We start from the raw sequence: 27,693 nt of genomic DNA on the forward strand, positions 1-27,693 counted from the left end.
TTGTGCCAGGGAAGGTTTAGACTAGATATTAGGAAGTATTTCTTTACAGAAGGGGTTGTTAGGTGTTGGAATGGGCTGCCCAGGGCAGTGGTGGAGTCCCCATCCCTGGAGGTGTTTAAGAGTAGAGTCGACATAGCACAGGGATATGGTGTAGTTGGGAACTGTTAATGTTGGGTTGATGGTTGGACTGGATGATCTTCAGGGTCTTTTCCAACCTAGATGATTCTGTGATTCTGTGACATGAGGTGCTCCATGGTGAAGCAGATATTTCCAAAGTAACTGCTGCCCATGAAGGACTCACACTGGAGCATACAAAAGAACAGCAGAGAGAAACTGCTATGTTCTGACCCCAACCCACTGCGCTGCCTGTTGCCTTAATGAGAGGACTGAGTGTACCCTGCAGTGGTAACAACGTGGGAGGAGAGGTGCCTGGAGTGGTGGAGTGAAGCTGAGTTTGGGAATGGGGGAAGAAAAGTGTTTTGCACGTTTATAAATGTTTGTTTCTTTTTTTGAAAGAAAAATCCAAATCACTACTCAAATATTTATATTGTCAATGAATTAAATGAAATTCCCTGAGACAAGTCTGTTTTGTCCACGACAGTAATTGGTAAGTGATCTCTGTCTTTATCTCAACTTGAGTTTTTTGTTTCTTTTTTGCTATTTCCTTCCCCAACCCACTGAGGAATGAATTAGCAGGTGGTTGTCCACCACAAATTTAAAGGGGAAAATCACTACACCTTGAGGGAGCAGTAAAGTTCTCTGTCAGAGTAGGGCACAAGGAGGTGAGGAGCATAAAATCCACTCCTTGCCCAAGGCCAGGATGTTACATTACCATGTAGTCCCTGTCCTCCAAGCTTAGGCATGCTTTAGCTCCCAGGATGCCCAGAAGCTGTGACACCAGTACTCAATGTGTAAAGTTACCTATAACCATAGAAAAAGGGCTGTTTATTCCCTGAAAGGGAAACGATAGCAGAAGCACAGATGCAGAAATTCATCATGTGATTGTATCTGTTCAAGGGTTGTTGAACTCAACTTTCACAAGCAGAGCTCAGAAAGCCCCCAGTAATCCCACACACCGAGTTTGTGTTTTCACACCCTTGAGGGTTTCTTTGTCATGTAGCAGTAGAGAAACCTCTACCAGGGGAGGGGATGGCAGCTTCTATTCCTGCAGTTGACTGTCTATTTTTCCAGCAAGCAAAGAGCCCAAAAGAAGTATCAGGTCTTGGTTTCTTCTCAAGGCTGTGTTCACCACTTCTCAACTTTCTCAGTGATTCCATTCTCCTATCCCTGTGTGCAAAGCATTTAAGTTTCTTTCTTTTGTTAGCATGCCTAAAATAGAGAGGTTTCCTTTTTGTTTTGTTTTTGTGGTATAAGCAACACCTGTGAAAAGTAATGTTATCCAAAAAGCAGATTCATGCCCAGTGTGCAATAAACCAATCTTAACACGCTCAGGAGAAATATTGTATTTATTCAGGTCTGGGTGCTCGGTGGACTTTTACATAAATCAAGCACCCCAACAGTAGGTTTTCATGCTCCTTTTATACACAAAAATCAGAGGTTAGTACTTTTCCATACATGCCTATTAGGTACTGATTGGTTAGTGATCAACATACAATTATAATACGGCTTACATAATGCTTCTACTACTATGCTTGCTCAGGGGAAGGGTCTTAACCTGGGCAGGGGTCTTTTTGACCTGTGGGTGTGGTTTTTAGTATTACAGTGAAGGTGGTTCACTTCCAGGACACTCAGAAGTTAGTTTCATTGCCAAGTTAAGTAATCCTAGGCATTCACTTTTATGGTCCAGGATGTTCTGCATTCTCAACACAATCCCAGACATTCTCTTTTATGGTCCAGGATGTTCTATTTATTGTCTAGGGTTTGGAGATCAAAGCTTGTTCTTAATAAACTTCTTATCAGTAATCAAGGTTATCATCTCGCCCACTATTCAAAGTCTTGTTCGACCAGGCTTCGAAACCTCATAACTGTCCCCATATGTGTGGTAACTGTGGCTACTAGCACAATTATTAACCATGGCTACTATATCAATTATGCTTTATAGCAGAGTGAATTGGACATTTAGAACTCTGCTATTATGATTTTTACTAATGATAATTTATAGAGGCAACACTTTTACTAAATTAGACCAAATCATATCAGTTGGAAATAGTGCAGTGGGACAGAGCTCAGAAATGAGCCATATCAGAATTGAGAAATGGAACAAGACTTCCCCCCAAAAATGAGCTTAACTACAAGTAACAAAGTAAGAATATCCACTTGCCTTACTTGGGAGACTTGGTCTGTGTATTCATAATAAGATTATAGAAGGACAATTCTGCTCTGAAATAATTTTCTCCTGTCCTGAATTATGTTACTCCAGTGGTCCTTTCAACAGGGACAGATTTCTAGTAAAGGGCCCAGTGGCGGGGCAGGTTAGCCATCATCTCCAGGGGAGCAGCCACCTGCTAGCAAGGTCTAACACAGACTTAATTTCCAGTTGTATCTAGTACATACACCAGTTTCTGAATTCCTTATGTCCTTTGTGCATCATATCCTGCTTAACTTACTTGTTATCATTAAAGTATGTCTAAATTCTTGAAAATTAATTGCTGAAAAAATCAGGTTTCTCTAGAGCAGGTTGCCTGAACTCTGCTTTTCTGCACACAGCTTTTGTCTAGGAGTCAGCCATGAATGTGACAATGAGTCCCTTTCCCAGCTAGATCAATGCCCTAGCCTCTGGAACAGACATTTTCTCAGGAGTTTTTGGCAGAGGGTTGTTAAAATCATTAGTAAATTGGAGATTTCTATTACAAATGAACTCAGAATGCACTCAAGCAAAAGGTTTCCGATTGATCCTCTGATGTGAATGCAGAAGCACGGTTTTAGAGAAGAAAAGCTTGTCTGGACTATTAGCTTGTGGTTTGTAAACTGTTAGACTAAACAATTTTTAAAGTCTCATTCCCCTTTCTGTTGCATGTCAATGGCCTCATATTCCTCCTTTGCAACTTCTGACAAGTCATTTTCCCTTTCTCAGTTTTTGTATGAGAAAAGCTGGAGGCAGTGGGGGGGTCACAAACACTTGCTACAGAAAGGAGACCATTGAGCCGAGATGGGCCAGTGGCAAAATTGCCAAACCAGCACAAACATATTTAGCATTTCTTCTGTTGGGACAGGTACTGGCCAAATCACTTAGTATAACTGTAAAGAAGCAGTAATAGAATTGCTGACCTGGCATTAGTATATTTAGGGAATTGCTGATTTAACATCTGGTAGTCCGTAGGGTTGATGTTGTAAAACCACTGTGGTTAAAACAGCTGCAGAGCGAGGGTGAAGCAGTTGGTTGTCTCTGGGTGAGCTCAGGGAGCTGACTCCTCAGGAGGGCAGCTGCGGGGTGCAGATGGAGTGAAGGGTTGCTTTTGAATGGATTCAGAGCTGACTCCCCAGGGATGATGAGCAATCTGGCTGCATAAATAAGGAAGTACAGAAGGTCACAGGTCACTGAAACTGAGAGGATTAAAGGGAAAATTAAAGACCTAGAGGTAGGCTCAGCAGAATAGGATCAGCATTGAAGATCCTACTGTCTGGGAATCCACAGCTACGAAGGCTAACATCTTTTCCAGGCCACCTTGTTGCATGAAGTGAGACACCCTCATGAACGTGGACCCTAAGGGCCAACAGCTGCATCTTGCAGACCTTCTTGAACTGGGAGAACTTGGGATTTTGGGAATGCTTGTGCTAATAACACCACTTTGCTAACATCTATCATACCTGCATACTGCTAAGTTTGTTGTAGTTACATACTTGTTATGTTTAGGCAAACATAGCTGGCATAATTGTATGTCATAATTTCCTTACCCCTGTAGTACTTGAGTTTATTGGGCAGTTTCTCAGAGTAGGAGACTGCAAACAGTGTGGGGCTGGAGCCTGGAGAGGCAGGGATGCCATGTGAAGAGACAGACACCCTGTGTGTTCAGCCTGTAGAGCTGTCTTTGAAGACTGGAGGGGGTATCAAAGGGCACCTACACCACTTACAGCAAATCTATAAGGGGATCCATTCTGTCTTTCACAGACAAGAAGCTTATTCCTGCCTTCCTGTAAGGAAAAGAGATACTTTCCTAAAAGAGAGGAAGGAAGGCATTCTGCAGTCACTGGTTGACAGTGAGGAACTAGCCTGCCTGGGAATTAAGTAAACCAAAGAAAAAGGGATTATTGTACAAATGGAGAGAATGAAATTATTGTAAAAAGGGGATTCAGAAAGGAGCAATTCCCACAGAACTGGATGAGAAAAGGCAGAAACTGCACAGAAAAAAAAAGAAGTGTTTTAGCTGCAGTGTGTCCAGTGAAATTACAGTGTAGTACTAAGCTTAGCTCTGGATATCACTAGTAAATCCACTAGATGACAGTGTGGAGACTGCATTCATCCCCACAGCAACATCTGTCCTTCACAAGCCTGTTGGCATTGTGTCGCTGCTCCGCTAGAAAATAAAGGTTTGCGATGTGCCTCTGATTGTACTCAGGGGTTTCGCGTGTGTCCACAGACAAAAGGCGGTCTTGGTCAGTACTAACAATAAAGGTGACAATGGCATGAAAGAATCAACTGTCACTTCTCCAGCACTGGCTGTTTTTTCCTTAGCCTAGATGTGTGGGGGCTTGGATTAAATCGGGGAGTGATGATGGAAAGTGAGCTAAAGGATGAAGGAACAGCCACCATCTCTCTGCTGGGCCTTGCAGCCTTGCAGCCAATCCTGCAGGTGGACAAACTTTTTAGTAGAGCCTGTTGCAATAGGACACAGGGTAATGGTTTTAAAGTAAAAAAGGGTAAATTTAGACTAGCTATAAGGAAGAAATTTTTTACGATGTGGGTGGTGAAACACTGGAACAGGTTGCCCAGAGAGGTGGTAGAGACCTCATCCTTGGAAACATTCAAGGTCAGGTTGGATGGGGCTCTGAGTAACCTGATCTAGTTGAAGATGTCCCTGCTCATTGGAGGGGGGTTGAACTAGATAAACTTTAAAGGTCCCTTTCAACCCAAACTATTCTATGATTTTGTGGTTCTTTGCACCCTGTGAGCTCTTCCCATTGCTGCCTCAGTGCATTCCCACAGTGTGTGGTGCCTGGCCTAGCCATCCCCCCGGGACTGCCAACTGCTACAGCAAAGAAAACGTGTCAGGAACAGACTAGAAGACAGCAAGTTGACAAGGATTAGATGCACGGTACAGTTTTGGCTTCTGTGGCTTTTCCAGTTTTGTATGAGATAATGGGCAAAGCAAGGTAAGAACACCTGGGGAACACAGCAGGTCTCCCTTCATAGCACTAGTTTCTCCACACAGTCTCCTTCCAGCTAGGATATGGTGTGACCCAGTGTATAGATATTATCACTGTAGCTGCAGCGTGAAGGACCACTAAAAGTTATGACCGACTATTTAATACTCAACTGGGATTTACACTACAAGAGAAAGAAAACTGAAGCAAAGACTGTATATAAATCAAAGTCAGTGCAAACTAGTTTAATGTAAATAAAGCTATATACATATATGGAATGTAATTTTTATGACAAGACTGTTCTGAAAATGTGCCGTCGTATATGGGCAATATATAAGTTAATGAGTCTGCAAACCTTGGTTGCTGAGATTAGCCTTGCTTTAAGTTGATAGATGTGATCTTTATTGTTTAGTTCTCCCAAATATCCTTCATTTTATAGGACAGGACACATTTTCACCCCAATATTCTGTATGCTTCACACCAGTTCCATGGGTTGCTCTCCCCCTTTTCTTGCAACATTAATGGTTTTCAGTTGTGCTCCTGCAGTCCAGCCCAGACAAGTTACAGTGGTGTCTTCTTGCAATGGCTTCCCTGGGGCAGGACCTCTGGGGGGGTACAAATTGGCCAGTCAGAGGGCACAAACCATCTGACTGTGGCTGTGGGGCTAAGGGGATCACCTCCTTCCATTCTGCTCCACATCTCTCCCATATTAAAAAATGCCTTAGTTTAAGAGACGTGAAATATTAATCTGTTGTGCCGTTTATTGTAGTGCAGTTTACCATGCACTGGAATCCTAAAGTGCCCTGAATCTTGTCTCAGCCTGATACAGATGCCTTGAAACTGGCACTTGGCAGTTGTCCTGGGGATTTTATAACACCCAGGGTTTTAGGATTTTTGATTCATGTGCTGCAGAAACCTGTCCTTATATGGGCTAACATGAAATTCCACGAATGAGAATGGATGGATTTTCTTTTGCTCTGCTTTGTCTTTCCACATAGGGGAAGATTTGTCAGTATAATTTTCCTTACCACCCTTTCTGTAACTAGAAAGAGGAAAAGAAGTACTGTGAGTGATCTTACTTAATAACCACCGACCCATGGGCTTTCATGGCCTTTGGATCAGAGAGTTGTGCAGAGAAGGATTTAAAATCAGGATGTCTGTGAATCTTCATTTTCTTCTAAATTAACCATATATTGTAATTTCATAAACAATTATTTCAGTCTCTTTTCTTCTCAAACACAGTATTATTTATCATTAAAGGCCACTTTGAACATAAAACTATTAGATGCCCTTTATTAGAGTGGCTTACTGCAGCTCTCTTTCTAATGAATCTTTTCCTTTATGACTTGCTGGCTGAGTTTGGGCTCTTACTTTAAATCACACAATTGATTCAGTGTTCAAAGTCAGTTTATCAGACCGTATCTTCATGAAATTGCCTGCCAGCAGAGCAGCCTAGGCAATGAAAAATTAGAATGGAAAACAAAGTAGCCTCGTTATTTTTTTAGATTGTCAAACGTTTGGGGTCTGCTTCTGCAACCCTTAAACTGTGGAAGGGAGGGGAGCTTCTGATGTCAGCCCAACAAAGCCAAAAGCAAGCAATGCTCTGGAGTGACACTGCTTCCCTCCAGAAGGGGCAATGAACAGCCTGGGACTGCAGCAGCTTTCCTGATGGGTTCTTCTTGTCACAGGCTCCCTCTTCCTATTTTTCCAGTGAGATGCCTGCCAACGCCTACACTGTAAATTCATTTTGTCAGTGCAGTGTACAGGGAATGTGGTAGGCCCCAGGAAAGTTTGTGCTATGAACGATGCATGGTGAGTTATAAATATATGCCTGTCTTATAAAACTGTGTAGCAGTAAAAGACATTTTACAAGATACTGTAGTTGAAATTATGGTGAGAGACATCATCTGAGAGGAGGTTATGATAGATGCTTAAGGAACAACATTTGTCTTCTTTTAGCTAGCCTGATCTTACCCGTGTTGAAGGAGACATCAAGGGACACTAGGAGGGGGACACTTAAAACTGTACTGGACACAGAACTTGGAGTGGTATGTATATGAGATATCTGCAGTCCTACAGTCAAGGGTAAAAGCACACCTGCCTCCGGATTAGGCAATCTAGCATCTCACCACCTGGATAATCAAGTTTATCTGCTTTTATTTTTCAGTGCATCAGTCACAGCAGCTCGGCTGGGCCAAGGCCTGGTTTCATGCACACCCCAGTGGTTTGTAGGCAGGAACAGAATTTGACCCTTTAACAAAAGACAATGCCATGTTGTAAAACCTCTTGGTACTTCTGGATTAAGAATTGTCATGGTAAGTACTTCCTGAATGTGCACATGCTTAATTCTGGGTAGTTGGACATTGCAAGGAAAGACACCTTGTACTGCAGTGCAGTATAAACTTACAAATACTTCTTGACCACACAATCCTGCCAAAAGAATTTTTAATTTGCCAGCAGAACAAAGAATTAATAAGTATCCAGAAAATCCTGGGTTTTGAAGAAATATCTCATTTTAGGTCATCTTCTTAGAGAAAAATTATTCATGTTAAGTATGCATCAGATCTTTATATAATTTTTAGTCACTTTTTATTGATTTTCTTCTTGTTCTTTTAGAAATATATTGGTTTGTTTAATAAAACTGCATGTACTTCGGTTCCTTTGTGCTGAAACAAAAACCACTGGATTGCTATTTATGAAAATAACTTTATTTGTAAGCCACAGTAGAAGGAATAATGATGCAAACTGTGGTAAGAAAAGCAGCACTATAACAGAGGAGGAGTCCCATAAAAATAAGTTGCTCTAGTGAAGAGGAGACCAACAGCTACCTAGGATCTCAGGATAAGTATTTTACTCATCAGTGAAGCCTCTGAGGCAAATGTGCAGGCAGAAATGTTGTCAGTCCCCTAGTCCAACTCACACGGCAGGCTTTGAGACTGCCAAGAGGTAATTTCTAGAGCTGGGTGAAAGAGAGATCAAGAAAACTTGGTAATGCAGCATTAGTTTTGACCTAAATTGGAATGCAAATATGAAATGTTTTCCCCTCAAGATTTTGTTCTAGAAATGCTGAAAATTTGCATCAAAACAAAGCAGCCTGACATTCCTGAAAGGGAAACACATTTTGCTGTAACTTCTTATGAAAGTACAGTAACACAGACAAAATTCTGGTTTTAGATAAGCTAGTGCAACCCCACTTAAAGTCATTTTGTTGTGACTGATAACAGAACTTGGGTCTACAACACATGAACATTGCTGCACTGTATAATAACCATGTGAATAACTTCAGGGCCAAGTCATATTACCTGAAAAATTGTTCTTGATTTTAAAAATGCTTTGCTTAGAGTGATTTGTCACATACAGCTTTTCCAATATTGTGCATTGCATCTTGGATGTTGCTTTTGAGCAACCTGATGCTCACTATAAAGAATTTCTTGGTCAGACACATTGTCCATAGCACTATGAGAGTCCTGTGCCTCCCACAATGCACCATCCATGTTGTTTAAAAAAAGAACACACTGAATTATGTGAGGGAAACCAAGACATTAAGAAAGAATGGAGATTGGCATTCTAATTTGTATCATACAATGCACTGCAATGAACAGTTGCAGTTTATTGTAGAAATGCTTCAGAATGAAACATTTTGGGTCACTTTGAAGAATATTGAACTTTTCTTCAACTTTAGTATATTCTGCATTGAGTTCCATGAAGATAATCTTTCATTTCAATGATTCCAATTGTAAACTGAAGTTTTTCCTAGTGGAAAATTTTAATTCTGCAAAAGTTGCTTTTATATCAGGAAATGAGCTAACTGTTCAATGCCCAAAAGACTGCAGTTGACTGTTCCTGTTAACAGTAAAGGGCCCATACTGCAGAAAATATGAGCTGTTGTCTTTGATCTTATTTGGGTTTCATCAGAAAGAAGGAAACACATGATCACAAGTACTCTGAACTGTAATTAAACTTTGTCCTCCTCTTGACCCAGTTATCAAAAGCTAATTCCCCATGCGAACTGGAAAAATCAAAGTAAGGTTGATATGACACAAATGATGCAGCTGGGTTCAGAAAATAGCCTGTAGTAACTATGCTATTCTAATGGGCCAATAAAAAAAATCAGAAATATATTACTTGCCAGTTTGATGGCGCTTGACGAAAAATGTACACCAGCAAAACTAGAAAGAGTCGTAATGAATTATTTTTATCTAGAACCTTAAATCTTTGGGTGTTGCTTTAATATTTTCTGAAGAGTAAATAAACAAAGACCTAGTTAAAGTAATCAGAATAATTTTGACTCCTATCTCAGAAGCCTATCCAGTTATCTAATCTTGTAACAAGCCTTGCATTAACTGGGAAGGCATGAAAATCCTTGAGGAAAGCCATCTGGTAGCAGAAGACAGGGAATTTTTAAAAAGGATTTCTTTGATGATCTATTTCTGGAGAGAGTAAGAAGGTGGAGATCTAGCCTGGAATCAGGTAGAGCAAAGCAGAAGGTGGCTGCCTGGAAGGGTGAGGACTGGAGGGGTGGAATGTTGAAAAAAGCTGAGGAAAGGAATTGCATGCAGGTCTTGCTATTTTCCTTAGCTTTGTATAATTTCTTGATCAGTCTTTAGAGTAAAGCTTGTGTTTAGATCTTCCTCTGACGGCTCTGTGAGTAACTTACGCTATCACATCAGCCATGAACATGAAACCAGACACAGCCTGGGGTACTCCGGCTGTGGAGAAGCTGCAGGTAAGATATGAATGAGCCAATACTTGTTTTCTGGGTTAGGTAGCTGAACTACATCAAGCTGTTGGCTACAGAGCATTTATTGAACATAGGAACTAAGAGCCCTGGATGCAAAGGACACAATGCTGAGGAACAGCCAGCCTTATCTGCATATGATACAGGAAAATCAAAGTTTGGGGTCAGCATCATAGCTTCTGCAGATGAAGCTTATCCAGGGCTTCACCAGTTGGATTAAAGTTTATTCATTCTGGTAAGAAACTGTGGGAGTAGATGATAAATAAAAGAAGAGACAGGAGATGGCACAGAACTATTAAAATCTGCAAATCATTACATGGGTGCCTGTTCTGGATTTAACTGTGTTAATATAAATTAATTATGAACTTGCAATCCAAATGAAAAGATGGAGTATTTATGGAAGGGGTACAAAGTGGTATAATCTAAAAATAAACTAGTTTGGGTTGAATAAGAGAAAAATCGGAGCCAGAAACTTCCAGTGATCTATCTCCAGCTTCCATGTTTTGATGATATTTGACTGAGTTTGTTCTCCAGTGCTGCAGAATATTATGAGACCAGAAAGACTGACCCATATCGAAAATTCTGATGGAAAATAAAACCTGATCACGCTGCTTTTCTGACACCAGTGAGGTTTGATAACAATGCAAATCACAGAAGCAGAGAAAAATGCAGCTGGAAAAAACTATTTGAAGAGAACATCTTCTTTTCCAACACACCTTTCAAATATATGTATAACCCTTCTGTCTGGGCACTGTCACCAGGGATACAGGTCTATGGGGGCAGGAAAATCACATGAAAAGAGGCAAATGGAATCTATTAGGATTCCCTAAAAAATGTATAAATGACCCCCCTCCCAAGGAAATATGCTGAAACACTTCATTTGAAATATGCTGAAAGAAACCCAAATAAAACATCTACCACCTACTCCTAAGTTTTAGATTCTGAAAGGATTTCAAGAAATACAGACATTAAATGGAAGCAAAACTTTCCTTTGTATCTAGGCCAATTAAGTGGACATTGCATTGTATCAAGATACTACTTTGATCTCCATACATGGTAATGTGATTAAGTTTCAGTAATATGTGTAATAAGAGATAAATAATCACCCTCTTTAAACAACTTTCTAAAGTTGCAAGGCTCAGTGGGGATATAAATAATTTCTAGTATGTACCTGAATAATCTGAAATAATTTTTAGATTGAAATAATTAATCCTAGGTGTCCTGTGAATGGAGATGAATATTAAAATTTTTCATATGCATGTATTATTTGAAGAATATTTTCTCTAAATCTGTTATAGAGACACTGAGGTAAAACAGTTTATTATTTTAGCTGAGGAAATAGACTTCTCTTCTAGTAATACTAATTTCTTACAGTACCTATCTGTCAGGATGGTCCTATTAATTATCGTTCCTTATCATAATGGAGATCCAGATCTCTTGTTGATCGATTTCCTAATACATCTTTGACATTGGCTGGGATATGAGCTGGAAGGTAAGTTAAATACTGATGCATAAGGTAGTACTTTGGTTTAAGTCTTTCTTAAATTCCTTGGCATCAACTTTATGGTGATAGAACAATGTGAAGAAAATGACTAGGTGTACATGGGAGCTCCAGTCTTTAATTCGTCTTATCATTTCTGTGCATTTCCTCAGCTCATATGATTTATCTATCAAATTCTGAGTTTAGTTGTTGTTTTTTTTTTTTTTAAATAATTCTAATTTTTCCTACCCCTGGTTAGGGAGAGAAATGACAGATCTGTTGTCATCATTTTACCATATTGACTCCTCACAAAATGTAATCCTTCACGTTAAATCCTAGTCTTGCTGCAAACAATGGAAAAACTCACAATTTCATTGGAGTGCGGATTTCAACTTCACAGAGGAGATCTACTTCCTTGTGTTTTCTTTTTTTCCCTCATTTGTACAGATTTCTATTGTTCTCATGTCTCCACCTCTCCAACTTTAAAATTTTGAACTGCTTTATTATTCAAGATACATAGATTTTCTTTAAAGGAAAAATAGTGTTGCTTCTGCGTGTTTGATGGTCTCATTGAAACAATCAACATAAATTATTCTAATATGATTTCCCATTTCTGACTATATAGTGTTTGTAAATAGTCATTCTGACCAAATAGCAGACGAACAGCTGTGCTATATCAGAACAGAGGTCCATACACCCTATCTGCTATATTATATCTCTACTATAGCCAGTGGTAGATAGTAAAGAAAAAGCCATAAAACCAGGGCAATCTTGGATTCATATTTTTTCCAAGATACTCCTCCAGTTTCCAGTAATTTCTGATTTAGAGACTTTCTGATCTACAGATTTTATCTACATCATCTTGTCCAGCTGTCCTTGACAGACCTTTCTTCTATGAACCCATCTAGTAGCTTTTGGAATTTATTTATACTTTGAGCATCCAAACAAAACAGGATGTTATGTCCTGCAATGCAATTAGGCGCTGCATGTGAAAGTGCTTTCTTTCATTTGTCTTTGACCTTCTGCCTGATGATTTCATTTAGTGCCCTGTAGTTCTTGTCTCATGAAAAATAATGACTAATCATTCCCTCACCACCTGCTCCACGTGATTTATATCTTTCTAGACCTTTATCATGTCCTCAGTAATCTCTTTTCCAAGCTGAGGAAGTCAAATCTCTTCACTTTCTTTCACAGTGGAAATTGTTTCCTATTTCTGACCAATGTGACCCTCCTTATCTGTATACTTTCTAGTTGTAAAATCTCATTTTTTAAGTGATGAGAGCTTCACACAAGATTGGGTACACCATGGCTTTATGGAGTATCAGATGATAGTTTCTATTCCCTTCCTGGTCTTTTTGATGGTCGGGGAGTAGGAAGCTTCATCTTCCAAAGAACTATCTGTAATGAGGTAGGAGAATACCTGGTGATAAAAGCTGACATGAGAACTCGCTATTTGGAACATAGAATTAGGGTCATGCTTCACCACGTGCTGTGCTTTGCTTTCATCAGTGCTGCCTTTCTTCTGCCACTTTGTTAGCCACACAGTACTGGGAGATCTTTCTGTAACTCCTGGCTAGCAAGTTCAATTATGTCACTGAAACACTAGCCCTTCAAAAAAAAAAAAAAACCTAACCCCCAGAATTATAGAGATTTTTATGCCACATCTCACAGAAGTTGGTTTTTTTCTTGTGTTTGCTTCCAGTTGTTAAGCAACCTAGACTAAAAGAAACGAAGATAAATACAAGAATTTTTTTTCTCAACTTACTTTGCCTCCCACATTGTCAGGCAAACCATTTCCTTCTGTTATAAACGGAAGGCAGAAGCTACAGGTAGGTTCCCTGACTGTGGAGTCTACATGAGTAAAATTTTCGAGAACAGGCTAGACAGACAGCTGTAAGGAATAGCAGAACAACTGCTGTTGTGGGGAGGAGATGTATGAGAGGTCTGAGATATCCTCTGATGCTGCGACTAGAATAGCTTTAGACGTGGAATTGATACATTCACAATGAGTCCTTGCTGGCTTTGGCACGTTTCATTATACTGAGTGAAAAATTGGTCTCATTGGTATATACTTCTTTTATATGTGTTTTTAAGGATGGGGGATACATCACATGTATATTTTATCAGTGTCCTGTCAGTACGTAGCAGCTGAACTCAGCAGTGATGACAGTATTATTTAGATTAGAGTTGATATATAGAAATGCTGTGAATTTTCACTTTATTAACAGCTTTCCAGGAGACAGACTTCTTGTCTTTTATTTTATGCAGTATAAATATGAAACTAAATTATCTGAAGTATAGCTTTTGTAGGACAACTAAGTATTGTCAGTGGTATGGCAGCAGGACAAGCCTGAGGAAACCAGGGAGTATAAAGGGGAAGGAGAGAGGACAAAAAGAGGAGGAATATTCAGAACAGAGCACTACATAGTGTCAAAGGGGGATTTAAGGAAAACAAAGCTGCTCAAAGACCAAACAAGCAGATTTTTTGCCTCCCAGGGAACCAAATGAAGTTGCTTGGGAACTTTCGACATTCAAACCCACGAGGATGAACAGAGAGCAGAAACGTAAAGCATTTATGCCGATGGCAAATAATTCTGGCAGTAGGCATGAGCTGTCCCTGCCCGCTGCTACCTGTTTTTCAGAAATGTCTGCAAATGATGCAGTGGGAAGTGCAGAAACACATCTGGAATTTGCCACAGAAACCTACCTCGGTCTTTTGAAAGACCAAACACTCACCCTGGGCATTGTACAGTTCTGCTGTCCTGTGTGTCAGCATGGAGCTGCTTTAGTGGTTGAGATGATGAGATATCCCGTGGTCTGTGGAACAGGTAAATGTGCTCTTTCACATGTATCAGCAGGTCTGCAACATTCACTATGAGGTATTGTGTAGAGAAGCACTGATTTATTTCAGACATCATTCCTAACTCAAGGAATAGACACCATTAATACAAGGCCATCCAGTGAAAACATCAAATCTGTGTGATGTGGAGAAAATGAAACAAAAGGCAGCAGAGACATTTATCTTTAAAAGCTTTTTTAAAATTCACACTGCCAGTCAGTACCTCACGTTCCAAAGATTTAAGTATTTAGTTGTGTAGAGGTTAACTGCAGTCAGAGGAAGCAGTTTAGCCATGCTAAACTAATCCTGAATTGGGACAGCCTGTCAGGTTTGGATAGGAGGGTATTTGGGGAGCGCCTGCTCCCAGAGTCCCAGCATCCTTCCTGTTCCCTGAGCCAGCCTGGCAGCTTATGATGCTGTGCACTGAACAGGGTCAGGGAAATGATCCACTGGGAAATTCTGGTCACCTGTAATATTTTTTGCTTTTCTCTTTAAGCAGATCACTGGTTAAAAAGAAAATTGGGAATGTCAGAGCAGCTAATGTAACCTCTACCTACATTTATTGCATCCAATCATTAGAACCACAGCTGATTAATAGCAATAGTTTAAAAGAAACTTTTCTTAATAGTGAGGTTTCTTTTCCCCTTAGGCTGCCTACAGCTTTCCCATATATAATCTAACTTTTTAAGATCAAGTTTTGTCTACCAGGCTGGCTATAATAAGCCTCTCACTTCATTTTTTTTTTAGTGCTTAGTCACCTAAGTCAGTTTTCTCTTGATATTTTTATTCAAGTCTCTCTATTGAGACGGTAGAATCTGGAGCACATGAAGCCCCAGACTGAAGAGAGAGCTGCACACTGGAGCAGGTGGCTGGCTTGTCATCTCAAGCAGCTCCTTTCCTGACATCTATTTCCCGTGAGTGTGGGAGCAACAATGTACTGTTGGCCATGTTTCCTGAAGGGCCAGGAAGGGAGGACCCATTTCAGTCTCCGGTCATATTGCCAGACACTGCTGACAAGGATCAGATGGCAGGTTGCCATTCCTGAAGGTTGTGCTGGGTGGACAAATCCCTACCACCCTCAGTTCTATCTCTGATCTGCCAATTCCCTTCTCAGCCAGTCACTGAAGTCTCACAAATTTCCTATACATTTTCTGATTTTATTTTCTTATTGTCATATTGCCAAAGTCGTCCTCCATCCCTCTTTCTCTTTTTCTCTATTTTTCTAGTTCCCATCTGTCACAGGTTGAGAAGAAACACCAGACAACGTGATACTGCCAAGCTCAACTTACTTAGCTCACCAAGCGAGGGACACGCTGTATCAGGAAAAGTTACACAGACGGGCACATGCATGCAGAGAATTAACCAAGACCTTCACCGTGCACAGTGAGTTGGCACAGTCAAGCCTAGGGGAACGTGACACTTGCTCTGTCCATCCTGTCTCTGTGTCAGGCTCTGGGCAGCAGCTCAGCGCCAACACGTGGTGGTTCCACCTTGAGCAATCTGCTTCCATGAGATGTTGGACATCTTCAGAGCAATGCCCCCCCGCCCAGTCTCTATTACTGTCTAGTGCTGGGGGACTTACAGCCAGATGTTGACACAGGCCACCGGCCAAATCTGTCTACAGCGATACCACTTTCCCAGCAGTTTCAGATATTGCTCTCCAGTCACTTCTTGATCCATGGCCTGTCCCAGGGCTCATCACACTCAGTCATTTGCATTATCCTATCAACCATAGCTCATTATGCTCACTAACTCAACCCTTGATCAAGGCAAAGTCATGATGCTCCTGTAATATCATTATTTACAAACAAGTATATAAATAAATGTGTGCCTGTGGGTGTTTAAGTCTTGTTTTGTATTTACTTAACACCAAATCTCAACTGCCTGGTGTAAAAGATGGAAAAAAAATATTCTGCTTGCCCTTTTCTTTGGATAACCTTGAAGCTTATGTGTGAGTGTGCATCTCTTCCGGCTTTGCATGGATTGGGGTCAAAGAACGCCAGCTAAGGGCAGTAGAGGTCAGCCAAGAGATATGTATCCCCTGACCATTCCTATGAGCAATCCCATGTTCAAAACAAGTCCCTTATCCTACAAATTCATTTTCAAAACATGTTTCTACTCTGACAGATCCCTTGCAGAGAGAATGTGTGACAAGTTTGCAAATTAACCTTCCCTTCTGCATCTAACATCAGTAAATTGCCAAATCTCTTAAAATGCAGCAGCTGCCATTTTCTTACAATATTAAGGAGTGGGAATGCTCTTAAAGAAAAGTAGGGAGGAGAGGAGGGTAAGTATTTGATTTTCTCCTTTTAGCTGGGTGCTTGTATTGTCTTCTCCATGGTGGTGAATTTTCTTATTGAAGAATGTTCCCTATTCATTCAGTTGCCTGTCAACAACAGCTTTCAGTGATTGGCAGCATACATCAGAGCAGCTGGAAGTCAGGCGGAAGCAGGAGGACGATCAGGTGCCCACATTTATTTTCCCATGGTTGTACTGAATGCTCTAAAGTATCGTCTTGTTTTCAGTTAAGTTTATGTCATTGTGTTTGCAGAGCTTGTTCCATTCATATCATACAGATAAATGTGGTGATAACAGCTGCCTGAGTTTTCAGACAGCCTGAAAACCAGAAAGATTGATGAACTTATTAATCATAAAAGGAATAATAAATGGTAATCATCAGGTGTCAGTGTTAAATAATATCAAGATATATTAACTCTTTGCTCATGAAAGCAGGCAAGAATGAGAGGTGTGATCAAAGACGATGTCAATAGCAGAACTGAGATGTTCTGCAGGACTATAGAGGCTGCTACCACAGCTATAGTATGATCTTTGAGTGGACTTTGCTTTTAACTAGGTTTTCAGAAGGCATTATCACTCACGTGTATTCAATGTGGGGCATCAGGGAGCAGTTGCTTTGCATGTTGTCTTATATAGCCGAGTTGTTTCGGCTTTTCACAAGCTTATTTTGGGACTTACTAAGAGCTGAGCAGAAGTACAGCTCCCCTTCTTGTCATGTCCCCTTCCACAAGCAGAATTACACTCTCTTGCATCTTCTCCTATACAACCCACATTCACATTTGCCATTCACAGGCTGTTTCTGAAGCTTTTCCACATCATATCTCCAGGAGCTCATGGGGAAAGCAGTAGCAGATGCATACCTTGCATCAAAGGAATTACCATCTGTTATTTCACTTCCCAATTTTGTGCAATGCTGGCAAGAATTTGATTGTTTCTCCTATTTTCTCTTGATCCTCTGCTGCCCAGTTGGGCAAACAAAGGTAGGCAAATAGCAGCACTCCTCTTGCCTTTTCCCTTGGTTATACCAGGAACTCCTGTAAGCAATGGTAACATTCAGCACCCAAAGGTAGTTATACCACCGTTTCACAGACTCCCCATGCCAAGCTCCATCTGCTGCACTTTCAGAAACTCCTAATCATCCGGGAAGGAATGAAAAAAGCCTCAGGAGACAACCTCGCAGAAACTCCCAATTAACTTTATCTCCCTGCTAAATGGTAGTACGTATCAGGAAAGGCTCTGGCACTGTGGGATTGATTTACTCTACTCTTACACCATATTATTGTTTCCCAGCTAGACACATTTGGACAGCTATTGTTAAAATACAACATGATACTTTTCTACATATCCTCATTGACAAGACTTTCTTTTGAAAGAAAAATGCTTCACCCAAAAGCCTTAGCGTGTTTCCCACTGGGAGAGCTCTAGGAATTCAGTTGTGTTTTCTGGTCTGTAAGGTCAAGGTTGGCAACTGCTTCATTCTCATTATGTCTTGCTAATTTGCAGGTTTAGTTACAGTCCATCTCCCCTGGGCCGAAAAGTTCATTCAATAATCTGTTGGGGATTTTGGGGGGGGGGGGGCGGGGGTTTTTTAAATAAAACTCTTGGTTGTAAGGAAAAGCTGGAACCAAGTATGAGCCAGTTTTGACCTGGCTCAGAAACCATAAAGAAAATGAAAATAGCCCAAAATATTGTGGCAAAACAAGCCACAAAGAAAACACCCTTGCGATTTTTTATGGATTTCAATTTTTTTTAAGGGTCAGATTTGACAATAGAGAATTCACATGAAAAAATTTTATTCAGTACTTGTTTCAGCTATTCCAATCCTTGTCTGTGTGTTGAATAATGTGATTACTATAAGAAGAAGAATTTGTAGTATAAATTATTGAAAAAAAGTTCTCTAGAGGTTTTTAAGTAGTTAAGCTTGCAATACCCTGCTTTATGATAGACCAATCATTTCATCCAAGACACACAAAGTACGAGTGGGAAAATTCACACTGAAGTCAATCTCCAGTTCAAGATCTTAATCTCCTAATTGTGCTTTGACTGCTCTCTTACTTGAGGAAAATCATTGTAGCTTTGATCCAGATGCCTTCTTTGTAAGCCTTTATTTTAGTGTTTTGAATACACACCACCTGTTCTGTATTAGGTTTTGACAAAAATCTAATAAAACCCAAGTCTATAGGGTAGTGTCATAAATCTGGCACCTTTCCCAAATGCCACACTCACTTAATAGAAACATAATGTAATTTTCTTTGTGTTGTGTGTTCTGCATTCATTGCAATGTGTATTTAGTAGCTGCATTTGAGAGAAGGCCACAAACAACCTATTCCTGAGTGCTGAAATATTGGCTTATAGCTCTTTTTTAAAAAAGCGAAATCATATGGCTTTTTTAGTATCTGGATCAAATTTTTCTAATATTATCAACACAGCATTATAATTAGAGTCCACATAAAAATTTCAGTTTCTCTCTCAACCACCATTGTCTGTAAATGTTTTTAGTCATTGATGCATGGTAAGGAATCTAAGGCAAATGCTAACTTTAGCAGAAATAAGTGCTTTTTGAAGCTATATTTAATAGGTGCGCTGCAGATCCTAGTCTTTCAATTTCAAGACAAGGCACATTATTAAATACATATTCATACCTCTCCCAAACCGATCACTTTTGAGGAGCAAAATCAGTTAAAATGGGACCAAAAAGCTGCAGTTCGGTTCTTATTTCATAGTCAGACCCCATTTCAACCAGGGACTCTACCTAGTAATCTCATTTTGCCAGCTGTTTTTGCCCATGCTGTGGTGCTAGGAAGAAGCCTGGGAATTGGGCAGCTCTGCACATCTACTAGCTCCAAAGATATTGGCAGGGACTTGATGTAGTAAAAGGAAGAAGGAGACCGGAGGAATAATGTATAGCCTCATTTCACTTCCCAGAAAGACACTAAAGATGATTGAGCAATTGATTTGTGAGAGTCTGGAAAAAAAAAAAAAAAAATTGGTTTAAAAAGTGCCAGGGTAGAATTGCCAAGAAAAAAGGGCATCAGACCTGTCCCTTTCTGCTTTAAGGAGAGCAGCTGGCTGAGTGGGTAAGCGGCAGCGGGAGGCTTGGGTCGCTGCTGCTGGAGGAAAAAAACGCAGTTGTGTGGAGGGACCAGGTGCTCCGGATGGCAAAGCCCCTCATTAATCTCCACAGGTACTTACCCATCTCAGGGGTTGTTACTGTTGGCTCGATGGCAGCGTGACAGCTTTACCCGGGGGTGCTGGGAGCAGTGGGTGGACTGCCTGGGAGCCCTGGAGAGGACCCCCATGCACCCAGGGCACCGGTCGGGGGGGCACCAGTGAGGCAGAGCCCCTGGCCCAGTGCTGGGCTGGTGGGGACTGGGGCAGCTGTGGCAGGAGGGAGGTAGCCATTACTGAGCAGGGAAAGGTAGGGACTGTGGCCAGCAGGCAGGCCCAGAAGAGTTTTAATTACATGCAGGTTTTGGGGTATTTCTGCTTAAAAACCCCTCAGCTGTTGTGATGGCGAAAAATTAACATGCTGTTATCATGCTGGATTTGAGTTAAATGTGGCAAACTCAACTGTGTGTAGTGAAGAAACTCCCTGATCTGATCCTGCTCTCTGGGAAAGAAAAATTTTTAGACAAGGAGCAGTTGATGACACATTTGTATGACTTTGTTAATGCCTCTGTACAAGAAACAATTGTGGGCCATTTGGAGGAGGATATTCAAATGAACTTGACGTACTGAATAAGTAATCCAAAATCAACAGGATGAGCCTCAGCAGAGATAAATGCAAAGAGGTAAGTAGCTGGAAAAGCATCAGGGCAAAAAAAGATCCTGAAGCTATGGTAGACCGCAAAGTACATACTAAGTAATAATGTGTTGTGGTTTCTTAAAACATAGGATGGAGTACAAGGAGTGGTACACTGGCAATGTGGGAGATATTTGACCCATGTTACTCAGTAGTGGGGTAGCCTTCACCTTGAGGGACTATGGTCAGCGTAAAAGAGCAGGAAATAAAACAATTCAGAAAAGGCCATCCAGAGCTCTGGTTGGGATTAGAAGGGATGATTTACAAGGACAGACTGAGGTCTCTGAGGAAAAGCTGGAAATTTGCTTAATGAAGGAAAGAAAAAAACTGAACAGCCTTCAGACATTGAAGAAACTGATGAAAAGGGCATGGTGTCTACTGAAGGATAGGAATAGATCATCTTGATATGTAGCGTAAAAAGTTTAAACTCTACATTAGAAAAGTTTCCATTTGTGAAGGTGGTGAAATACTGGAAAAGGCTTTGTAGACATTTTGTTATATATCCGTCACTGAGGGTTTTAAGAACATATTAGATAACCTCAACCACAAATGGTCTAGATGCATTTGGTCCCATCTACAGGTGGGATTGGATTTGACAACCCTCTAAGATGCCTTCTAGCCTTCTATGTCTCTAATGCAGAGACAGAGCCGCTTGGGACTTCTCAGGAGTGAGCTGCAGGCGAAGATGCTGGGGGGACCATACAAGGGGGCAGGAAGGTGCAAAGTGCAGCCAGCTAGCAGCGGAGACTGTCCTGGTGCTCTGCTGAGGCTCAGAGAGGGGAAGTGGAGCTGAACTTGTCGCTGCTGGAAGGATCCAGTCTTCCAAATATAAGCTGCCTTGCCTCTCCACATCACCTGCCTCTCAGTGGGTGCAGCAGTGGGTGCCTGGGTTTCCGAGGCTCTGGCAAAAGTAAAAAGGCATTTCAGGATACAGTTATTTTGCCCTCATCTCTCACAACAATCTGCTGCCCTAGATAACTGGCTACTTTTTAGTTTGCCTGAGCCCAGATTGTAGTGGTTCTCTTGGCAATGGGTGTTTCTGCTGTTCATCTGAGATAAACCTTGTTCTCCTTTCTCCTAGTTTTAAATCTGTCTGGTAAGGAACAGTTTGCACTGTGACACTGATTTACCTAGGCTAAACTGCTGAGAAGCTGTTTGGACAAAGTATTCTAAGTGGACAGGTCTTCCTTGTGTCACAGGAAAGCGCCTGGTAGTTTAAATAGGCATAATCCTTTCTGTGCTTCTTTTAACCATTTTTTTTTTTTTTGTACTGTAAGTCTCTGCATAGAGTGGAAGAGCTGTCCTGGGTCTTGAGCCCCGGGGCAATGCTGTCAATTAAAAGACTCAGCTGACGTCTGTGGAGCTAAATCAAGACCCATGTGCAACACTTGCTGAAAGCAACATCCTTGCAGGCTGAGGTGATATTGTTCAGTTTAATAGAATAATAATTCACATTCTTTGCTATATCTGTAGTTCTTCTATACTGCAGGTATCAGTTTGCCACTTAGTTCTTGCTGACTGTGTTTTCTAAATGTCCTTACACTTTATTTTTTGGTAGTTTTCTTGTAAAATTCATTTTTGATTCTCTAACCCCTGCTTATTACACGTGAAAGAACCTGCCAACCATTTATGTCCTTTTATGTGATTTTCTTGTTGAAGTGTTCTGGCTTATCCTGTTCTGACTTTCAGATTCTGTATGTTCTACATGAGTGGTTTTCAACTTCCTTGGGTTTTTGGGGCCCAGAATTATTCTGGTGGGGTTACAGGATCCTGTACAGCAAATTTAAGTACACCTGACAACAGGCTTTTTTAAAAAAATGTATTTATTTACCTTTTCAGATCCCTTAAAGGTAGTTCAGAGGGCTCACATAAGGACACTACTGTTTGAAAGCCTCTTTCTGAATAGTGACACTCATGTTAATCAGTATAACATCATTACTTTTCATTATATGCATTATTGTTTATTAGCTCCTACGTTTAGTTTCTCTTAACGTTCCCTATAAACTAATTTTCTTAAAACCTATTACCATTTCTATTGCACTAAGATCTTGAAATATCTTTTAAAATTTCATTTTCTTCTCACTGCCTCCCTTTTATCTCTAGGCTGGTCATTCATTACAAATGTGGTGCTTACATTCAGCACTCGAGAAAGATGAAGCTTTGGCAGTGTAACAGCCACTTGTTTCTTTCCAAACCAGACCCAGCACAGTTACCCTACTGCCTGCCTTCAGCACTCTTCCCCTCTTTTCACTTCCAGGAAGTCAATCCCATTCTTACTAACATGACAGATTGGTCCTCATACCCTTTTTTTTTTTTTTTCCTTTGGTCACTCTGGCAAGCCTGCCAAACACTACTAATTAGCAGTTGTTAGATTTGGGCTCCGGTCCTCTGAGATGTTCCATACAAATGGACTCAAAGTGATTTCTGTGTATGCTGTGGGTGCGGGAGTTCAGCCATCTGCAATATATGGTAGAGGGTGGCTTTTATAGCTGCATTTCCGCTATGATGTAGAACCAGTAGTTCATTTCATATAGGTCTTTAAATGCTTCTTAAATGATCTGAAATTTAGATAATATTCTCTTGAGCAAGATTTGAACTGTAACATTTTGGCTGTCCTTGAATATCTGATTGTCTCAAAAAAATGTGTAATCAGAACAGCATTTTTTCTTACTGGAACCTACTATCCTTAGTTTAAGAGTCCACTAGTATCACATGCCAGGAATTCAAAGGGCAATTTCTGCCCATGAAATGGATGCAATCAGGAGGCTTGTTTTATGAGGGTATGTTGAATGTCACTAAATGACTATAGACTGGTTTGAAATATTCATGTGAAAAGGGTGCAGCAGGGCAAAATGAAGGAGAAATAACAATGCAGGGTGATATGCCAACCTTTAGTAAGATCAGGGCATCCTTTTTGAGCTGGGGGAGGCAGAAAATGTAAGAGCATTGTAGCAGGTCTTAAACCAATGTCATGTGATGCATACCTGGGCAATGAAATTATTTAAAATGCCTGTATAATTGTTTAGGGCTATTGCACTGACAAGTAGGCTCCTAAAGGTACCAGATCTGTGACTGAGGCCAGCACTTTGCTGGCACCATTGTACAGTCACTTGAATCCACACATTATTATAGGCACTCCAGAAAGCATGAGACTTCCATCAAAGGAGGTCCTGTTGCTTCAGCTATGAGCTCCTCACTAGGGAATGACCACCTTGGGGCCATGCTGTAACACGTCCTTCTTTAAGGATGTCTTTTCCTATAACTGCAATGCCATTTATAGGGCGCAATCTATCTTTTCCCATCTCCATGGAGTCAGGAATGTTGTGAACCAAAGCTCCTTATATTGGAGAAATGAGCTTGATTATTTTTCAGATCCATCAGCAACCTTAGTAATCCATTATAAATACAGATGGAGGAGTCTTGGCAGTAGAATGTAGGTGCTAGTTTAAGACCTAAGAAAAGATGTAGATGCAAAAGGTGGGATTCATTTAATTAAATGTATATGTCTGAATGTATACATCTGTGTCTGTGCTGGCCACCCCAGGTCCTCTGTAGTCAGTGGAGAGAAACTGACAACTCTGGGGTCTTTTAAAAGAAGACTTTTAAAGAAGTAGACTTTTAAAATAAAGACAAATACCACCAAAGGAGCCAGATTTGACATTGCATATGTTTAGGAGGCAAGCTGCAGAATAAATGGGTGTTAATGGTTGCAAATCATGGGCATGCTGTGTGCTTTTAATTTAGAGCAGCTACAGGACCTCCAGTTTATGGAAACTCCACAGTCACTTCTGCACAGTGCACAATATCTGGACTGTGCTCCTCGTGTTCTTGTGAGGTATTGCAGAAAAATTGACACATTTTAACACCCCAGATTAACCCCTCTGGGGTGCAGATGTTCAGACGTGGTGAGGCTGCCCCTGGGTTGTGAGAGAGATTGTCAGTGAAACAATATAAGTGGAATTACATGAAGGCTAGATTAGGTATAGGCATCCAGTTGCTTCAGTCATTTTCCACGCTGTCCTTGGCCCAGCTGCTCATTTTCAGCAGGTCTTCAGTTGTTTTCCAATCCATTCCTGAATGAGTGTTCATGAAAGGCTTGCTTGCACAGCAGCCTAGGTCAAAAGCTGAGGAAGACAGCTAGACTAGAACTTGTAAAAGCTCTTGAGACATTTTGTTCCCAGTTTGGGATTTGGGTTGTTCTTTTTTCCTCTGATTTGTGGAATCTTTCATGCCCTTTTAAGAAAAGGATTCTGAGGTTAGGTATACAGTTGGAATTACAGTTGGAGTACTGGTGTTTTCCTCTTTGTTCAGTCATTGATGAGAGCCACTCTTCTTATTAATATTCACACATTTCTTTCCTATTAATATTCATGCTTACTTCTACACTAGAATTTATTAAAAATGTGCATTTTGGAAACTGCTTTCAAGCTAAGAATTGACAGAACATCTATTACTTTGCTTACTTCTTCCATTTGTGTTCTCTAGGCAACAAGAAGAAGTGCTTATGCAGGCTAGATTACAATGTGTCAGTTATGTATGCATGCACATATATATTTATAAAATAGATATATACTGTATGCATAAATTGCATAAGTAGTGTTAGTGCTTCCATTTGCAGATCTCAAGGCACTTTCCTGATGAGTCTAAACATTTTAACCTCTTTCTTAGGTGTGGGGAAGCTGAGGTAGAAAGGGGATGTGGCTTGTTTAAAACCATATTAACAGCTCAGCACGAAAGGGAATCTATGCCTTTGATTTCCAATACAGTGCTCCATTGGTGGGGAGAGATATCCATCTTATCTATGTAACTTACTTTTCTTAAAAAAACCCTTCCTTTTCCTGGAAATTCTAACTCAATTGTTAAACTTTAAAAACCTAATTTTGCTAGTATTTTAAAAAGAAGAAAAAAAAATATGTTTGTAAAGTGTGAAAACCCAATCCTGTTAGTACTTAGGGCAAACTTGGTCTACAGCGATAGGATCAGGTCTCTGTTTACAGGCCAAAGTTTGAAGAAACAGTAAGTTTGGGTTTAAGACTCCTACTACCAAACAAAATAGGCTGTGACATGGGACATGATGACACTGATCCAGGATGAACTCACTCTTCCAGTTCAAATATGTAAAACACCCATAATCCGGTGTTAACTTTTTACTGGCAGGCTTTGTATGAGATCAGTTACTGTCTGTCTGCACCACTCTAATTTTATGCTAGACAAGTAGCATCTGTCTTTCTGCAGCCAGCATAAAGCCAGCATAAAACTGACATAATCTATGCATCAGGTCCTCCAGTTAATTTGACAGAGAAACAATGCTGTGACCGCATCTGATCTGAATCGGTTTTGTCCTGCTGTCTAACCAGTAGTGCAGAGATCTTGCACGAACGGTGATGGAAGCGTGGCCTTAGCTCAACGCCCCGGTCCCGCTGCTGTTTCACACCCGGGTTCCCTTGCCCGTTCCCACGGGCATTCACCGGGGACAGGGAAGGGACAGGGTGGCTCTTCCTTCGCGGTTTCCCGGGATGGCAGGGGAACACTTGAGGCTGTCCTCCCGCTCCCGCAGTGTACTGGGCTGCATCTCCCCTTCTGTTTTTCACCAGCACCGCCGCTAACGTGTGGCCATCGCTGCGACACGCTGAGGGAAACCGAGAGGCGCTAAACCCGCACCACGGCTGGCCAGCCCCGCTCCGCTGCCAGGAGCGCAGGGAGGAAGACAGGGGAGGTTCAGGGAGGGGGACGGGGGAGGTTTCGGGAGCGGCCCCGCACACGCAGCACCGCGGCAGCGACCACCAGACGCGACACCGCGGTGTGGGGCGCAGCGGGCTCCGGCTGCACCCACCGCTCCGGGTGTCCCTGCCCGTGCCCCCGCCGCTTAACGCCGCCGGCCCTCTTCCCCGGCGGCGATGCCAGACCTGAGGACGCTGTCATCTTGAAGGGCGCAGGGGAGGGACCGTGCGGCAGGGAGGCGGCGGTGCCGGCTCCCCGGGAAGAGGCGGGCGCCAGCAGCAGCATCTCCCCGGCAGCCGCCGCACGAAGGCGCGCTCCCGGCCGCCCCCCCCCTCGCCGCCCCGGCCTCCAGCGCGCCACCGCCTCCCCGGGACAGCGGGGGGCTCGCCCGCCCGCCCCAGGGGCCGCCGCAGGGCCGGGGAAGGCGAGCGCGGCCTCGCCGCCTCCCGGGCGGCCGCGGAGGGAGGGCGGGAGAGAGGGAGGGGGGCGGGCGGGGAGGGGGGGCGCGGCGCGGCTGCGGCGGGGCGGCCCGCCCCCGCGCTCGGCGGCGGCTGCCGCAGGCGGCCCCGGCCCCCATCGCCGTCGCCATCCCCATCCCCATCCCTATCCATCGCCAGGCCGGCGGCGGCGGTGCCGGTGCCGCCCCTCGGCCGCGGCCGCGCCCGCCCCCCGGAGCCTCGGCGGCGCGGCAGTGCCGGCGGGGCTATGGCCGCGGAGGAGGTGCTGCAGGGCGCGGACCATTACAAGAGCGAGATCGAGCGGCTCACCCGGGAGCTCTCCGAGACGACCCACGAGAAGATCCAGGCGGCGGAGTATGGGCTGGTGGTGCTGGAGGAGAAGCTCACCCTCAAGCAGCAGTACGACGAGCTGGAGGCGGAGTATGACGGCCTCAAGCAGGAGCTGGAGCAGCTGAAGGAGGTGAGCCAGCCCTGGCTTTTGTCTCGCCCCGCGCCTCGCAGGGGCGCGCAGCCCCGCCGGGTGCGGGGAGGTGCGGGGGCGCCCCACGCGTGTCCTTCCCCGGCGCCCCGGGCCAGCCCCCTGCAGGCGGGCGAGCAGAGATCTGCGGGCCCTGGAGCGGCTGCGGGGATCCGTGGGGTGGGGAGGAGGGGTTTCCCGGGGCCGGAGGATCAGCCGGGACCGCGGAGCTGAAGGACGGATGACACGAGATTGCAGCCCCCCCGCCCTGGGAGATTTCCCTGGAGCCGGGGCCGCGCTCCAGCCGCTGCCGCCGGGAGCCACAACTTCTGGGAACAGGCGTCTGCCGCGGTGGAGGGTGCCGCTAGTCGTACCTGCATCGTCCGGGGCTGGTTTTTTAGGCAGAGGAAACTGAACAGCCCATAGGATGAGAGCTGAGCAAACCTAGTATATAGGGACCCGGAATCCATGTAAACAGTCGCCTGCAGTGCGTGAGGAGGGAGACAGTTCCTTTTGAAGTTATTTATAGACCTGCTTTATTCTGCCAGGGAGGGGAATCGCTGCCATTAAGGGGGGGGGGGGTGTGGGTGAAGTGGCCATACTATAGTCTCGAGGTCACCCCCCCATCAGTGGAAATT

General features: G+C 42.7%; 1 protein-coding gene and 1 long non-coding RNA gene across 9 annotated transcripts in view; one reads left to right on the forward strand and one right to left on the reverse strand.

The window, feature by feature from the left end:
* Positions 1 to 1,448: 1,448 nt before the first annotated feature.
* On the reverse strand, positions 1,449 to 27,172 carry LOC141924193 (uncharacterized). The gene is made up of 2 exons (XR_012623480.1): positions 26,908 to 27,172; positions 1,449 to 3,462 (listed from the first exon to the last, which is right to left on the reverse strand). It is a non-coding gene; the product is annotated as an uncharacterized LOC141924193 (long non-coding RNA).
* The window catches only part of BICD1 (BICD cargo adaptor 1), a 183,224-nt gene continuing 182,279 nt past the window's right edge, over positions 26,749 to 27,693 (forward strand). For all 8 annotated transcript variants that reach the window (XM_074826245.1, XM_074826244.1, XM_074826246.1 and 5 more), the window contains exon 1: positions 26,749 to 27,058. In XM_074826245.1, coding sequence (XP_074682346.1) covers positions 26,846 to 27,058 — 213 coding nt within the window. In that variant the 5' untranslated portion in view covers positions 26,749 to 26,845. The remainder of the gene's footprint in view (positions 27,059 to 27,693) is intronic.

The sequence above is a fragment of the Strix aluco genome, chromosome 5, assembly GCF_031877795.1.
Source record: "Strix aluco isolate bStrAlu1 chromosome 5, bStrAlu1.hap1, whole genome shotgun sequence".
Classification (NCBI taxonomy): domain Eukaryota; kingdom Metazoa; phylum Chordata; class Aves; order Strigiformes; family Strigidae; genus Strix; species Strix aluco.